At 38.8% G+C, this 18,109-nt stretch overlaps 1 protein-coding gene across 5 annotated transcripts in view; it reads right to left on the reverse strand.

Annotated features, from left to right (window-relative positions):
- The window catches only part of KDM4C (lysine demethylase 4C), a 400,106-nt gene that overhangs the window by 156,643 nt on the left and 225,354 nt on the right, over positions 1-18,109 (reverse strand). For 4 of the 5 annotated variants that reach the window (XM_033858103.2, XM_033858104.2, XM_073806126.1 and 1 more), the window contains one exon: positions 1,547-1,728. In XM_033858103.2, the coding sequence (XP_033713994.1) occupies positions 1,547-1,728 (182 nt within the window). Of the gene's footprint in view, positions 1-1,546; positions 1,729-18,109 lie in introns of those variants that run through there. The other variant, XR_012332500.1, reaches the window with a different exon arrangement.

Consider the following 18,109-nt stretch of genomic DNA (forward strand, 5'->3'; position numbering starts at 1 on the left):
CTTCCAGCTGCTGTACTTCCCCTTGTTCTCCCGGACCCACTATTAGCTCTTTATCAGTGCCGCTCCTCAGGCTCCCATCCAGAAGCTAAGCTGTAGGAATGAGAGGGTATTCTGTACATCTGCTGGTACAGAAATCGATGAGCTACTAAAACTACGTTCTTAAATACATAGTTCATGAAAAGCATCAATTCTTCTGATGAACGTTTTTTGCTTCTTTATTTGCACTAGGTTAACAGATCTGATTTCATTTACTGAAGAATCTTACCTGGTTACACCTGAAGGAGTATCTTCAAAGACCTCAGTTTTAATTTGTACAACAGTATTTAGAGAGTTTTTGAAGGCTTTTTGACTCACCACAAAGTTTTAAAACAGCGAGACAGAAAGATCTAGCAAATGTCATTAAATAACAAAGGATAATGTTCAAAAAGAAATCGTCACCTCTCACCAAAATATACAACAAATATTCAGTGTTTATTTGAAACTAATTAATGAACTATCTTATTATCCCCAGAGACCCTATATTAATAAATTTCCCCAAATCTTATAATTTTAGTTGGAATTTTTTAATTATCGGGGAAATATACAGGCAGATTATGATACAGAAGCAAGAATCAATATAAAGGTAAGTTTTTCCAAGAAAATACAGAAAATTAGTGACTAAATGGGAAATAAAAATAAGGTTAATCACTCACCAGTGTCACATTCAAAGACAAGTGAATGAACTACTTCCTCTATTTACAAAGGTCTGAGAATGTGGCACATCACACATATTCATGCTCTGAAACGTCTAACCAGAATTACTAAATGTGGAACTCTAGGAATGATGTGATCTTGAGTAAAATATTTCTGACTCTATCAGTGAAAATATAACCCAGAACACAATGTTCACATCAACAGACTTTAAAATATATTGTATCTAAAAACGGATCTGGTAGTTTTACTCTTACCAGATTCTGAAAGATCATTTTGTCTGTGTTAGTGCTGGAGAATGTGGCCCTCTGTGACCTAAGATGCTATCAGCATAACATATACAAAATGACTTCTGAAAATAATATCATGAATGGCTGGCTGATGAGGGTGAACTGGACAATTCAGTTTGCATTGAGTCCTGCTGTGTCTTTTGCATGTTCCACATGGGAAGATGAAGAGAGATATTTTAAATGGGGGCCCAGAGCCGACATGTATATGATTGAGAGTAATATTTTCAAACATAGAGACTAGATCTAAGTTCTCTTTGTAAGCTTCTACTATTCTTAAGCTTTAAGCTCTGTGTTTCTTGGTGAAAGGGGTAGAAAGAAAGGTTGGAATTGCCCCTTGACTGAAATAAACCAAGACATTTAAAAATGATAAAGCACTGTCACAGAAAAGTCTCTCAAGTGGCACTCAGGAATTCCATTTGCTGCTCTCTGATAGCCATTAGCTACAGAAGTACTAATGTCTTCCTCTTCGTGTGCCTACTAACCCTACAGAGATTCACCTGTGTTTTCAGTCACACAAAGTGCTGCAGTGAAAGGAGACGTGGGCAGGGGCCCCTCCCGCTGGCTACCTTGTAGTAGGGCATGAGCAGAGCACAGATGGCACAGTGCGGCTCCATTCTGCCCATGGCTGCATTATACTCTTGCTCGGCCACAAAGTTTGGGGACTTCGTCTGCCAAAGGTGGACCAGAGGCTTTGCCCAAGACTCGGTTTCTTCCACTTCCTCCTCAATCGATGGAACCTCAGGCAACTCTTAAGAGAAAGGGTGTGAAAACACAGTGAGCAGGGGACTCAGGTTAAAACAATAACCCTGATTATAAAAGAAGCACACACTCCCAAGTACCTGTGATATTAATGTCAGACAGGAAACCTATTTTATCTTTCAAATATATTCCGAGAGGTGAAACAAAATCTTCATCGTCCGCATCATCACCGGAGATCCAACGGCCACACAGACCACCCTCCTTTCCACTCCTTCCCCATCCCTGCCAGGAATCACTAAACCGCTCTCTCCTCTCAACTCCACTCCTGCTGTGTTTCTTGTGCTACCATGATACCTCCCAGGGTAAAAGGGTTTATATGTGTGAGATTATCTTCCAGCTAGCAGTGGAATTTGCTAGCCACTACCTGTCTTACCGATATTTTTAGTTTTCTGACCTAACACTGTGCATGATTTAATAAAAATTTATTAATTATATTTCATTTAATTAACTTTTAGGTTCAAAATGCATGTAAATAACATTTACAGAGCACCTATCATGTGCCAAGCGATATACTGCCATTACATGGGTATAAAAAACAATCCCTACGTCAAATCTCATTTGTTCAATGTGATTTCCCAGAGGGTCAAATCTCTTAAGCATGTATATCTGTTAACATGAAAGAGGCATAGATCTATTCCACAAAAATGACATTTTACAAAAATTTATAGAAGGCCAGAAAAATACAGAAAGACATAACAGGTTAAGAGGAAAAATTCCTCACGCCCATAGCACAGGACAGTATATCAAAGCGGGTGGCAGCAACCACAGCTACCTCTAGTACTTGATATCTATATAGCTGTGATACACTCTAAACTTCCTCACCAGCTGTCTCAGGGCTACAAATAAATACTGTAGAGCAATGTCCTCAAGTCCCAGAAGGGGTATATCTATGAACTAATGTGCTCCTGTCCTTGCCTTGTTGACTTACCTGTTTTAGAAAAAGTCAAAGTGGATTTGCTCAAGTGGAAAATAGGAACAGCTAAATTAGGCTGAAAATAATTCAAAAGACATCAAATGCCAACTGAAGCACAAGGGAACGTTCCTGTTTCCATGGCGGTGCTGGTGGTGGTGATGGTATCGGCAGCGGCAGCAGCATTATCATTTACAGTGGAAAATGCTTAGCATTCAGTCAGAGGCAGTGTTTGAAACAAAGGTAAGAACCTTTGCCTACATTTGAAATAAAGTAATCTGACACTAAACATTAACAGTTTCCACCTCAGTTTCCTTATAATACACAATAGAAGACTTACTGTGAAGACCAAAATTTGACAAATGAAAGATGGGAGTGAAAGTTAACCAGGAACTTGAAATACCAAAAAGTCTAATAGCTAATATCTCCAACATACATACTAAAAATGAGATCTAAACTGAAAAAAAAAAAAAACCTTGGGTTTGAATAACTTGGACTCTACTTATTGGCTCACAATGAATTTATCGTATCATTTGCTTTATTAAAAAAGATGGAAACTCACAAGACGGATGATGCTTTTATTCCTTTAGATGGTCATAAGATAAGGTGATGAGTTCTCAAAATATTTTTAGGGATTAAGGAAATATTTAATTCCTAAAAGCCTAGTGAAAATGAACAAGAAGTACGGGAAAAGAACAATTCTTAACAATGGAGCCAGAGAGCAGAAAAGTGTGTGTGCCAAGCCCTCTGGCAGACTTGGTCTAAGACTTGATCTAGGACACACCTTGAACTTGTCCTCAGACTCAACACTGACCTGGTAGAGGACCCTGCTCTACAGCTGTCCTGCCCCCAAATGAGGTCACATTCTGGCCCAAAGAGCATTTGTCTTCTGTTTGGATGCTCTCCAGGCCAGAGTATGCAAAGCAGCATGGCAGGAACACTGTGCAGTCCCAAGTACAGGAACTGTCTGTCCAGAGACCTAGCTTTTTTTCCCCCCCCCCCACCGCACCACACGGCTTAACAGGATCTTAGTTCCCTGACCAGAGATTGAACTTGGGGCCACGGCAGTGAAAGCGCTGAGTCCTAACCACTGGACTGCGAGGGAACTCCCCCAAAGACCTAGCTTTAAATTCTAACTCTTTCCGTAAGATAGATTCTCATATGGTGATTATTCCTTTCTCACCTATTTCAGGTTTTTTTTTCCTTTTTAATATTAAAATGAAATAGTAAATGTAAAATTTCTTTTTAAATTCCAAAGTACTAAAATTCTTTGTAAATTCTGAAGTGATTATATAATGCACATGTTATTACGTAAAATCCATCCAATTATCTTATTTTCATATGATCTGTCTGTCAATTCCATGCTGAATTTTATGAGAGGGGAAAAAGAGACGGCATTTAATCATAAGTACATGATAATGATTATTCACATTTTAACTTAGTTTTATTTTTATTTATTTATTTATTTTGCGGTACGCGGGCCTCTCACTGTTGTGGCCTCTCCCATTGCGGAGCACAGGCTCTGGACGCGCAGGCTCAGCAGCCATGGCTCACGGGCCTAGCCGCTCCGCGGCATGTGGGATCTTCCTGGACCGGGGCACGAACCCATGTCCCCTGCATCGGCAGGCGGACTCTCAACCACTGCGCCACCAGGGAAGCCCTTAACTTAGTTTTAAAAGTCAGAAACATTGGCACATTCTTGACGATAAGTATTTTGTCTTCCTGAAATTATCTCATCAAATTATTCACCCCTCCTCTATCTCCAAGAGCTCTTGCTTACCTTTGAACCATGGCATTGTTCAAGAATAGACTAACCTTAGCTATTGCCTTTCCCAGACTCATGATATTCATGTAAACTACAAGCCTTAAATATTCTGGGGGGCAAAGTACTTTCAGGATATCTACATACTCTCATCATCACACAATTCCAAATGAAAATCCTCCCTTTCAGCCTCTAAACACCTTTCCTGTTTCTGGTCTCTTTTTAGTGTACCTTCTTCATCCAGTTACTTTTGAAAAAAATACTTTCTATCTTCCAATATACGGAAGAGGGAAAATGTTTTTTGCATCGTAGCTTCTAAGTGTTTTGATCATTTGGCATCACTATGCCTAGGAATTTCCTCTCCTCCTCCTCTTCTTCAACTATAGTTAACTAATGAGCCTCTAAAGGTACACTGTAATCTCGTTGGTATATATTTACTTCCTTATATGATGCATTTTGTAAGATGTCAGGCAATGAAAATAGACCACACTGTTTTAAAGACTTTTTAAATATCAAATTAGTTTTCACAACACCTTCACAAAAGAAGAGGGCAGGGGCAGATATTAAACATACAAGGAGGGAGGAGATATGGGGATATATGTATATGTATAGCTGATTCACTTTGTTATACAGCAGAAACTAACACACAATTGTAAAGCAATTATACTCCAATAAAGATGTTAAAAAAATAGTTACCTATTATATAATATTAAGATATCAATAGTATCAGTAATAATTAACTAGTAATTGTTAACTAGTAATAGTTAACTAGTAATTGATTGATTGATTAATACTGTATTGTATATTTAAAAGTTGCTAACACAGTGGATCTTTTTCTCACCACAAGAAAAAAATTTGTAACTGTGTGGTGATGTGTGTTAACTAGACTAATTTTGGTGATCATTCCACAATATATACAAATATCAAATCAAAAAAAAAACCATACAAGGACATGGACATTGTAAGCATTCAATGAATACCAATGTTTTTATTACTATAATTATCTCTTTTTTTAATATACCAGCACAGCAACATTCAGAAGCTCTGAGTCTCACCCCGAGTGCCACAGTTTGCTATAGAATCAAGAGAGAATGAGGCAAAGGAAAGGTCCCGTGGTGCAAATGCATCAAAGTTTGGGAAATCTGTGAAAATGTTACCAGCATAGAACTCCCTTCTTTCCCAACTGTATTCTCAACAAGAACAAAAGAAGAGCTAATAGTGTAACAGCAGTTCTCAAAGTAAGGTCTGTGTACTCTAGGAGACACACAACACAATTTCATGAGGTCTGTATGGTCAATTTCATAATAACATGAGGGAGCAACTATAATAAAAATTAATTTAAAAAATAAACTGAAAAAATAATAACACGAAGACGTTATTTGCCTGTGTCACACTGCTGACATCTGTAACGGTGAGACAAAAGCAATGAAGGGTAAAACTGTTGGTGCCTTAGCTTGAATCAAGGCAGTGGCACCAATACAGTCGTTATATTCTTGACTATCTCAAATCTGCAGTTGGCGGTGGGGGGGTGTTCTCTTAACAATGACTTGATGAAGCAAAAAAAAAAAAAAAAGTATCAATTTTATTAAATGTGCAATAAAATGGGATGTATGCATAAAGCACTTCTGCCGCACCCTGAAGTTCAATGGTTGTCTTGGGAAAAGCACATGTGCAATTAATTGAAGCACATGTTGAATGAGCTGCCTTTTTCATGGAACACCATTTTTGAACGAATGACTAACAGACAAGCTATGGTTATTCAGACTTGGGTATCTGGCAGCAATGGAAGTGAACAAAGAAAGCTTTCATTTTAACAAAAAAACTACGGACAGTATTTGTTGACAATGATGAAATTCAAGCTTCTGAGTCAAAATTAGAACTTTGGAAAATTTGTATCCACTTTTGTGAGCTTGACAGCTTCCCAATAATTAAAGCTATTTCTAATGGAATTGATGGTGAAAATAACAAATGTAATTTTTTTATATTATATAAAAAGACCTGTATGACACAGATCTTTGTTTACCAATGCATGACGTTACAAAATCACGCATGCATATAAGAGCCACTCAAAGTGCAAGACAGACCAATGAATTTTTAGCTTAATAGAGAACAAAAAGTTCACTGATGGGATTTCAGATTTCATGTTGCAACTAATCTTTAAAAAATCACCATTTGTCAAGTTTTATGGCTATTAAAATACTGCACCCCTTCTAACCATGTATCCCTAGTAAGCTGGACTTTCTTCAAATATACCTCAACCAGAACAACATGGTCCAACAGACTGAATGCAGAGCAGACATGAGAATCCAATTTTTATTAAACCCAATATTAAAGAGCTCTGCAAAAAATGTAAAACAATGCTGTTCTTCTCTTTATTTTTATGGTTTGGGAAAACTGTTATTTTCTTATAAAAATAAATGTAACTCTTTATGCATTTATTATTGTTACTTTAGATTTTTCCATTTTAACTTTCAGCAAATAAGTACAAAACAGAAACAGACTCAGACTTAGAGAACAAACTTACGGTTACGGGAGTGGGCGGGGGGGGGAAGTGGGGCGGGGAGGGATAGACTGGGAGTTTGGGATTGACATGTACACACTGCTATATTTAAAATAAAATGCCTTTCCATAAAAAATTTTTTTTAATTAAAAAAATTTTTTTTAAAAAGAACAAAAAATAATAATTGTTTTAATAATAGAAAACATGAATAAAGATGAGAGTAATTTGGGGTTTTTAACCTAGAAAATAAAACTAATTGATGAATTCAAGAAAAGAAATGTAACTGTTTATGCATTTATGATTGTTACTTTAAATGTTTCCCTGTTTTAACTTTCAGCAAGTAAGTACCATTAAGGTAAATCCACGGGAAGGAAAAGGGGGCAAAGGGGCAAGGGGGCAAATGGGGTGGGGAGAGAAGAGAAAGGAAGGGAAAGGAAGGGAAGGGAAGGGAAGGGGAGGGGAGGGGAGGGGAGGGGAGGGGAGGGAAGGGGAGGGAAGGGAAGGGAAGGGAAGGGAAGGGAAGGGAAGGGAAGGGAAAGGAGTTCAAGAAAGGAAATGAAAAGAAAGGAGATGAAATGAAACCTCTTTGGGGTCCTCAAAATGATTATGAGCATAAGCAGTCCTGAGGAAAAGACTGAGAATCACTGACTATACATGTGCACTTTCACCCAAAAGTATTAGTATCACGAAGTCACTGTTGAACAACACAGCCCTAATAAAGCTGGTGTAGACTGTGTTCTCACAGTCAAGCAAGAATCTCATAAACTGTTTTCCTCAATCAACGAGTAATGCTTAAGCAAAAAGAAAACAAGTCAATACTGCAAGAAAGCCTTCTTTTCTCTCATTTCTTCAAGGTCTGCAAGGTTTGCCAGCTATAGCAGGGAAGAAAAAAAAAATTCTATGCCGACACTTAATTATCTTTTTTCTTGGTGGGCCTCTTACCGCATGGCAGAAATCTAGACTCCTGGACTGTTGTATTTACAGAAATACGAGAGGAGATGTGTTTCCTTTGTTAAAGCGGCCTCCTATGAAGGACAGCCAGCCCCCTGACAAGCGCTACTGTGGTGGGGGAATGGGGAAAACAGACATGACCCTGGATAAACGTACTGAAGTAAACCACTGAAAACACTGCTGTCATACCAGCAGCACCCTCAATGGCTGCTCTAAAATTTTCCAATCGCCGCATCACTAAAAAACAATCAGTAGAACCTACCTGCCTACAAACCAAGCACCAAGCTCCTGGATCACGCACACAGTATCCCAGAATATTAAAAATATTCTTTCTGACTTACACCTAGGAAACCAAGCTTTTGCCTCCAACTCCGAATATTTCTGGCAGAAATAAAAGCTCTTGGAGAAAGGTAATAGAAATAGATATGCATATAGAATCCACTAAGAGTGCTCAAGAAGAAATAAAAGTTAAACCACAATATTTGATTTATACTTGTGACAGCTGGGTACTAAGAGGTCAACCACAACTTCTGCCTCTAAAATTACTTGCAGATAAAATCACAGTAAGTAGCCCCTCACAGGCAGCCTGCTTACAACTCCCCTCCATCCTTCCAATGTATTTTAAATATTTATTTATCTTCTTTATTTATTTCTTTATTTTTTTGGCTGCGTCGGGTCTTAGTTGCAGCATGCAGGATCTTTCGTTGTGGCGCTCGTCTCTTCGTTGCAGCGCTCGGGCTTCTCTCTATAGCTGTGGCGTGCAGGCTCCAGAGCATGTGGGCTCTGTAGTTTGCGGCACACAGGCTCTCTCACTGCAGCGCACGAGCTCAATAGCTGTGGCGCCCGGGCTTAGTTGCCCTGCGGCATGTGGGATCTTAGTTCCCTGATCAGGGATCGAACCTGCGTCCCCTGCATTGGAAGGCAGATTCTTTACTGCTGGACCACCAGGGAGGTCCCCCCAATGTATTTTAAATACTTCTCCAAAATGATCCTCCCAGCTTGCTATTTAAATCATACTTGCTATGATATTGTCACATAAAAAGAAACATTTATTTGGTCTTTTCCTGGTTTCTGGCACAGAACTTCTAAAACCCTTGGAATTTCCTGAATGATATGGGTGAGAGGAACATCATTGGTTCAAATATTAATATTTGGTCTTAGTCCCTAGTTCCCGACACAAGAGCTTCTAAGACCCTTGGAATCGCAGAACTGAAAAGTGTCTTTTGTCAGCTAATGAGATGACCGGTGGCTGGGGGCGCCTAGATAGCTTCAGGATTGGGGCTGGTCACCAGAAAGACCAAGGCATGAATACAAAGTCAATGCATGCGTAGAGGGTTAGCACTTCAGCCCCACCTCTGACGTCAGGGAAAGGGAGAGAGGTTGGAGACTGAGTCAATCGCCAAATAGACAGTGATTTAATCAATCGTGTAGCCACAACGGGGCCTCCACAAAACCCCTAAATGACAGGGTTCTGGGATCGAGAGGGTAATGTACCTGCAAAGGGCATGAAAGTTCTTCACACACCTATCCCCACCTCATACCTTGCCCTGTGCATCCCTTCTTTTTGGCTGTTCCTGAGTTATAAACCAGTAAATGTAAGAAGTGTTTTCCTGGCTTCCCTGAACCATTCTAGCAAATTATCAAACCTGAGGAGGGAACTGTAGGGAATCCCCAGACTTTATAGCCCAATGGTCAGGTGTAAGGACTTGAAATTGGCATCTGAAGTGGGGACAACTGGTGAGACTGGACTGAGTCCTTAACCTGCAGGGGCTGTGCTAACGCTGAGTCATTAGTGTCAGAAAGAAACTAAACTGTAGGACACCAGTTGGCGCCTGGGAAAAGTAAGCCACACCGTTGCTGTCCGAAGTACCCTCGCTTGTAGGACCCGCCCTCTCCTCACGACCATAAACAATGCTGTTTCTCAAAAGATCAGTCTCAAAGGGACAACTAGAAATGTGTCCTGTCCATACATCACTATAAAGTCTGCAAGTCAGCAGTACATCCCATGCTGACCCAGAGACTCCAGAGCAGCAACAAGCGTACTGCAGGGGAAAGAGTCAATCCTGCAGAGCATATGAAGAGAAGGAGGAGGAGGTCCCTAGAAAAGTGGGAGCTCAGGGAATTCAGAAAACTTTCTGGCTCTGAAAAGAAAGTCAGGCTTGCTGCCATTCACTTGAGAATCTTAAGATGTTTGGAGAACCTTCTTGAGACTTCTACTTATACTAATCTAGAGGCATACCCCATTGTTTAGAGAGCAACTTTCCCCTTCAATTAATAACACTTCCCAAGGCGTGGTGGGGGCCTCACTAAGACGTGATCCCAGGGATTATTATAGATGTACACTGTTAACTTTAATGATTAAGGGTTTATTTTTTTACTTTCTACATAAAACAATTTACACTGCTCGTCATATAAAAGCATATACAAGTTTTTAAAGAGGGCAACTAGTAAACAGTGAAACTAAAAAATAATACTTAAAAATATCCGTTTAAGTGATCACAAGATTAAATCTATAACAAACATTATACAGTTAAAGTAATAAATTAGGAAACAAATGTTATAAAAGCCCTGACTTCCCGTGGCCTAGAACAATGGTTATTCAACTATTTTGAGGTAAGCATGGTTACAAGAGTAGAGCTCTGATCCCAACCTATTAGAATAAATTAAAACAATGTTTCATTCATGTAATCTATGTGGTCTTAATGTTTGGTTATAATTCTAAACCTCAATTCCTTCATCTGCCAAATGAGTACACGAGCTACCAGCCGTACAGCTGCTATTCATTAGAAAGACAGACCTAGGGCTTCAACAGATGATGATTCTTTCCCTTCTGGGTCTCCAGCAAATCTCTTCAAAGATCATCCAGAAAATTACTTAAAATGTATGCCCTAAACACTAAACTTTTAACATGACAAGACAGGTTGGAACAGAAAGAGCCAATCTAGACAGACACCCAGTTATCTCCTATATAAAAATATTTCAAGATTTATCCTTTCGGGAAAAAAAAGGCCTTTATTCTCCCATTCAGTCAAAAACATCACTGAGTATATTTATGATAATAAAAAGATTAATAACTTTTCCAGAAGTGTTCAAAAGAATGTGCCCTTCTATGAGATAAATCACAGCAAGATCCTTTTTGACACACCTCCTAGAGAAATGGAAATAAAAACAAAAATAAACAAATAGGACCTAATGAAACTTCAAAGCTTTTGCACAGCAAAGGAAAAATACACAAGGCGAAAAGACAACCATGAGAATGGGAGAAAATATTTGCAAAAGAAGCAACTGACAAAGGATTAATCTCCAAAATTTACAAGCAGCTCATGTAGCTCAATATCAAAAAAAACAAACAACCCAATCGAAAAATGGGCAGAAGACCTACCCAGACATTTCTCCAAAGAAGATATACAGGTTGCCCACAAACACATGAAAGGATGCTCAACATCACTAATCATTAGAGAAATGCAAATCAAAACTACAATGAGGTATCACCTCACACCAGTCAGAATGGCCATCATCAAAAAATCTACAAAGGATAAATGCTGGAGCGGGTGTGGAGAAAAGGGAACCCTCTTGCACTGTTGGTGGGAATGTAAATTGATACAGCCACTATGGAGAACAGTATGGAGGTTCCTTAAAAAATTAAAAGTAGAACTACCATATGACCCAGCAATCCCACTACTGGGCATATACCCTGAGAAAACCATAACTCAAAATGAGTCATGTACCACAATGTTCATTACAGCTCTATTTACAATAGCCAGGACATGGAAGCAACCAAAGTGTTCACTGACAGATGAATGGATAAAGAAGATATGGCATATATATATACAATGGAATATTACTCAGCCATAAAAAGAAACGAAATTGAGTTATTTGTAGTGAGGTGGATGGACCTAGAGTCTCTCATACAGAGTGAACTAGGTCAGAAAGAGAAAAACAAATACCGTATGTTAACACATATATATGGAATCTAAAAAAAGAAAAAATGGTTCTGAAGAACCTAGGGGCAGGACAGGAATAAAGACGCAGATGTAGAGAATGGACTTGAGGATATGGGGAGGGGGAAGGGTAAGCTGTGACAAAGTGAGAGAGTGGCATGGACATATATACACTACCAAATGTAAGATAGATAGCTAGTGGGAAGCAGCTGCATAGCACAGGGAGATCAGCTCGGTGCTTTGTGACCACCTAGAGGGGTGGGATAGGGACGGTGGGAGGGAGATGCAAGAGGGAGGAGATATGGGGATGTATGTATGTGTATAGCTGATTCACTCTGATATAAAGCAGAAACTAACACACCATTGTAAAGCAATTATACTCCAATAAAGATGTTAAAAAAAGAAAAGCTGGCATATCTTTGGAAAACTAGCTGACAACATGGCACCAAAAGGAAGTTATTCTGAGAATCAAATCAAAGATAGGTGAAAGACAGCATATGAAACTCATTGTGTACTGGGCAATATGACTGATGCTGGAGATAAGAAACAAAAATCAACAGTCCCTTGCCTTCAAGGAGTTCAAAACTTCCCATGGAAGAATGCTTTAGTTTCTTAAAGTATTTCATTAACAGCCTCTATATTAAAATGGCCAAAACAAGATCTCCAACCAAAGAACAACTGGTATGTTGCACTTTACCTGCAAAAAAAAAAAAAAAAAAAAAAAACTGCTCCTCTTAGCTAAAAGCAGCTCTGGTCATCTGTGTAAAGGACAGCAGGACCCTTAGACACTTTGACCCAAGAACTAACAGAGGTGTCACTTGGCAGATCACACAAAACGGCTGCTATGGAGACAGAGAACTTCATGCAGAGCAGCCACAATGACAACTACTAGAGAAACAAGGGTGTGGACTACACGAGAGGATGTACAGAAATAAGAAGAAGACGAGGCAGCAAACGTTCATTCTGTTGTTCCACATCCAAAGCCATCAGGGGTTCTTCTTGCCGTTCTTCAAACATGCCACACTAACTGCCTTCCTTTGGGGCCTTTGTACTCACTGTTTTCTCCCAAGAAGAGTCTTACCCCAGATCCTCGGCTAACTCATTTAAAGGCATCATAAAGTATGATTCCTCAAGAAAAGACCTTAACAACTATAGAAATATTTGAGTAATATTCAAATATGTTCATATATCATCACAAACCTTTTCTCCTTTGGTTTCTACTTTTTTATTAGCAAAACAAAAATCCCTACACTTTTCAATCTTGAAAATGTCTCCCCATAACAAAACAAAACCAAACATGAACAGTAAAACAATGTAGAATTTAGAGGTCCATGTGGTATGTATAAAAAAATGTCACCTCATCACTTCCCTAAAACTGGGAAACTAAGAATCAGAAAAAAGAATAAAACAATACTATATCTAATTTAAATGATGATAAAGTGAGCCACTTCCTAACCACTCACTATTTGGGAGCCTTACACATATTACTTAACATCCCTCCCAGAAGTAAAAAGTCTTTTCCTAAAATCCACTACAATGGTCCCCAAATGTCAGCCTGCAAAAAACACTGCCAGCCCAGAGCTAAGTTTTCAATAGTCAGAGACAAAACAAAGAAAATGAAGACCATAAAGTAATTATAAAATTAAATTTTAAAAGCTACATTAACTTTGCAAACTGCATGCTTATTCTCAATATTCATAGTTTCACAGCCAAACAAAAGATAGAACTAAAAATGCCTAAAATGTAGTACAAAACACAGGATAATTCAATGGCCTATAGGGTAAGACACCCTTGTCTCCAGAGAGAAGGGGTTGTGTACAAGTTTAAGGAAATGTAAAGTAATACATGAAGATATATGAAAATCAAATAGCAATTTCATACATTTCAACCTAATACAATAATTTATTTTCCTAAGGAATGGAATGAACCACACAATTATAATATCAAAAGCTGTTCCTCAGATGTTTTCTACAAGACTTTAAGAGTAAAACAAGGCACACATGAATTCAAATAAATCAAAGTCTTGACTCTCATTTTACAATCCCAATGCTTTCAGCACTTATAGACATCTGATCATAAGACTTCATGCCAACCACTTTTAAAAAATTCTCAAGATTGATTCTGAAAACTACAGAAAGCAACCGTGTAACATGAGTTAAAAAGCTAGCGCATTTTTGTCTAATTCAATCAAACCCTTACCAAGCCACTCCATAATAAGGGCAAGGTGTTTTTTATTTTTATTCCCTGTATTGCAGAAAAGGTCAATGCCCTTGGGACTCCAATGGGCTTTGTAACAGAAAAATCAAGCTAAACTGAGAACGTCCGTTTATTACAAAGCTAAGTGCTAGATAAAATATCCATTAAATCTGAGTGCCAACAACATCTAATGTTTTATGTCCACATAATGCAGGAAAGCACTGGTTGTGACCTATCAACAAACATTCCAAGCCAATCTGCTTAGTAATCTGCTGAAGTTGCTGTTTTATTGCTTAAACAGACAGAAATATAACCGTGCTTATTATGAAAGTATAATATTACCTCAAGCTAATAAGAACTGATGGAACAAAGAAGAGATCGTTATGTAAAAATTAATAACATTTGGAGCATGAAATGCAATGATCATAAAACAGCATTTGTTTTTCAAAACTGGCAGAGAAAAGGACTTTTTACAGAGGGGAAACACTGTTGATGAGGAACGTTCTTATACTTCACTATTTTGCTTTTCCAAGAAAGGCTAGCATGAAGCAAGAGGACTACACAGTATCCTCTCCTATTACATATATATATATTAGGATTGGGGACCTTACATTTTATTTTATTTTTTTTTGGAGGCGGGGAGTATAGTTGATTTAAAATGTTGTGATAGTTTCTTCCTATTATATTTTGATAGAATTAAAGACCTTTAGAGTCTGAATGAAACTTTGGGATCACTAATCCAACAATTTCATCATACATATGATAAGCCTTAGAAGGTTACATGACTTAGTTTTCCAAGGCCATACAGCCATTAACAGCCAAGGAGAGACTAGAAGGCAGGTCTCAGGTTGCTAACCAAAAACAGTCAGGTGCCCATTACCATCTGGCAAAAACGTTTTTGGTATTCAAACAAATTTTTTTTAACATCTTTATTGGGGTATAATTGCTTTACAATGGTGTGTTAGTTTCTGCTTTACAACAAAGTGAATCAGTCATACATAAACATATGTTCCCATATGTCTTCCCTCTTGCGTCTCCCTCCCTCCCACCCTCCCTATCCCACCCCTCCAGGCTGTCACAAAGCACCGAGCCAATATCCCTGGTGCCATGCGGCTGCTTCCCACTAGCTATCTACCTTACTACGTAAAACAAATTTTTAATTTATTCTAATACTTAGAATAACATTTTTAAAGTTTGAATCAATAAAAGACATCACTATTATATTTGGTCAATATATCCACTTAAATCTTTGAAATAAAAATTTTTTTACAAAATGAAGATTGGCAAACCTATATCAATGCTCTTAGAAAGGAGGGAGTTACAGCATGCCAGGGGCAGGAGGGCATTAATTCTCTAAAACATCTGTCTGCCAAAGATAAAGTGAAACAGCCAATTCAAAGTAATGTCCTTTTGTTTGAGGGATGATTACAAAGAGCCCAAAAGCCAGCTTTTGCACCAACAGAACTAACAGTTACCAAATGACACAGGGTAAAGCTCAGAAAATACCCAGGAAATATCAGACAATCCCAGAAGAAAACAAAAATCTCTAATAAAGTGAAATCAGTCTTGGGAAAACATGTTTAGCACCAATTTATCATTCAATTGCATTATAACTTTTTTTTTTTCTTTCTTTGCGGTACGCGGGGCCTCTCCCGTTGCAGAGCACAGGCTCCGGACGCACAGGCTCAGCGGCCATGGCTCACGGGCCTAGCCGCTCCGCGGCATGTGGGATCCTCCCGGACCGGGGCATGAACCCGTGTCCCCTGCATCGGCAGGCGGACTCTCAACCACTGCGCCACCAGGGAAGCCCTCAGTTGCATTATAAACACGAATGTTTCCACAAAATGAGTGTGAAACAGAGAAAAACATTGAGGAATTAATCAGATTTTGTCAGATGTGAGTTCCTGAGATTTTCCTTGTTTAAATGTACTTAAATGTACACATTTTATTCTTCAAAATAACTGAAAATGTAGCTTAAATAGGTTACATAATGGCCAAACTCCAAGAATAATCTCTAATTAATGTAGCAATTTCCACCTCTTCCATCTCTATATTTAAATATTTAATCTATTACTAAATGAATTATAATATTAATATAGACAGACTGTCCAAAAAATAAATTGCTGTAACACTGCCTGAAATACACTTTTAATGTAACCCTCAAGGCATGCAGACATTACAGAGATAGGATCAGGATCTAAGCTGTCTTTAATTTCAAAGAGATCCTTAACAGCTCATTATAGTACTGCACTTGCTGAACTGATGATTTAGAAAGAGTTATCCAGACAGCTCAGATTAAAGAAAATCAGAGCCATAACCAGCGCTTTAATCTGAATCTTGTCAATATTCAAACGTGTAGGTGGCATCACCTCTGCACTTGGGTAAACAGTACAGATGGGTAATGGCATCTTTCAATTTTTCCATATAAAATTATAGTTGAAGAGTTACAAGCAAAAATTTGGTCCCAGGGTGATGAGCTCAACATATCACCACATTATTTCAGGGTATTTGAAATGTCAAAAATCCATTCATGAACCTGTAGGTTAGGAGCCCTAATTACTCAAAACCAAGGCTCACATTTTACACAAAAGGAAACTGAGGCCAGAGAGAAGGCTTGCCAGAAGTCGAAAAACTTGTAAGGGACAAAGGCCAGGGCTTCAGTCAGCGTCTACTGTCTTTTAGTCAACTAAACTCCTATTCAGGTGGGTTCAAAAGATTCTCCAATTGCTTCTGCTAGATGCCCTGGAGGCACTTTTACTTTAAATTTCTGATTGGAATAAGAGGCATAAATGTGACGGCAGCCCTATGGTTAAGAATTGTTAGGGTGACTTTCTCTTATCCTATCCTCTTTCCCCACCCAAGCTGAGACCCAGCAGCGGGACCTCTTGGCCTCTGCCTGGGCCTATGGTCCATTTTGGTCTTTAGTTTTTCCTTAGCACACCCTTAACTAAGGGCTTAGGCTTTCAGGAGTCCCACTTTATGAGTCTGGGGGATCCTATGAGGTCTTAGCTCTGATTTCCCAGCCTCCACCCTAGTCCCGGCATATTTCCTCCAAACGGCACGGCATTCACTCTCTCCTACCCACCTGAATGTCATCTCGCCGTGACTCCCCTCTGGATTTCCCTCATTTCTCGAGAGCTCAGCTATCAGCCTCTTCCTGCTCCTCATGTCACAACACAGACAACAAACATTCATTATGTGCCAGACACTGTTCTGAGTGCCTTACACATAGTCTTTTAACCCTCCTAAGAGCTCCATGTGGCAGAGGCTGCTACAGTCTTCACTTGGTAAGCACAGAGCCAAAGCACGGAGGGTCATGCAGCTAACGGAGCACTGCAGCTGGCTGACCATGACCACAGACATGGAGAAATAAGACCCTTTATGTTACTTTTGCCTCTCCATGCACGTATAAAGGTTGATTGTTTTATTTATCAATTATTTTTCTGATTCTTTTGTAACTGGAGGATTACCTGGTAATCCAGTACATCACATCCACACTGTCTCTTTAAAATATTTTTTTGCCCAAATATAAATGTATTTATTACAAAAAGTTTTAAAAGTCATCAGCAAAGAAAAGAGAACTAAAATCACCTGATAACAATCTTGTATATTTTCTTATAAACTTTCAACTTAACTTTCTAAGTCTCCAGCAAAACTCCACAGACAGCATTAGTATGTCAACTCAAACTGACGCCAACAACCATGGGAATCACTGAGTACAGTATCACTGCGTCAGCCACTGCCACGTTCATGAGGTCTCCTGTGTGTTTGCAGGGTTTCTCCTTTACAGGTGCTTTAGAAACAATATTAACCTTATCACTTCACCAAGGGGGTTATGTGCACAGTAAGTACAAAAGCAGTGAAGATACTGTAAGTCAACAGTAGGAAAAGTTGGAAAATTTATACCGGAAACAAATGTAGTAAAAAAAACATTTTAGGTGGGAAACAAACACATACATGACACCCGAAACACTATAAATCAACTATACTTCAATTTTAAAAAATGCACATATGTGTGCAGGAGAAGTTAAAGACCAAACAATGAACTATAAAGGGCAAGGCAGGGGGATGGATAAAATGCATGTTCAGAATATGGATGTCAATGTACAA

The sequence above is a fragment of the Tursiops truncatus genome, chromosome 6 (genome assembly GCF_011762595.2).
Source record: "Tursiops truncatus isolate mTurTru1 chromosome 6, mTurTru1.mat.Y, whole genome shotgun sequence".
NCBI classification, from domain to species: Eukaryota; Metazoa; Chordata; class Mammalia; order Artiodactyla; family Delphinidae; genus Tursiops; species Tursiops truncatus.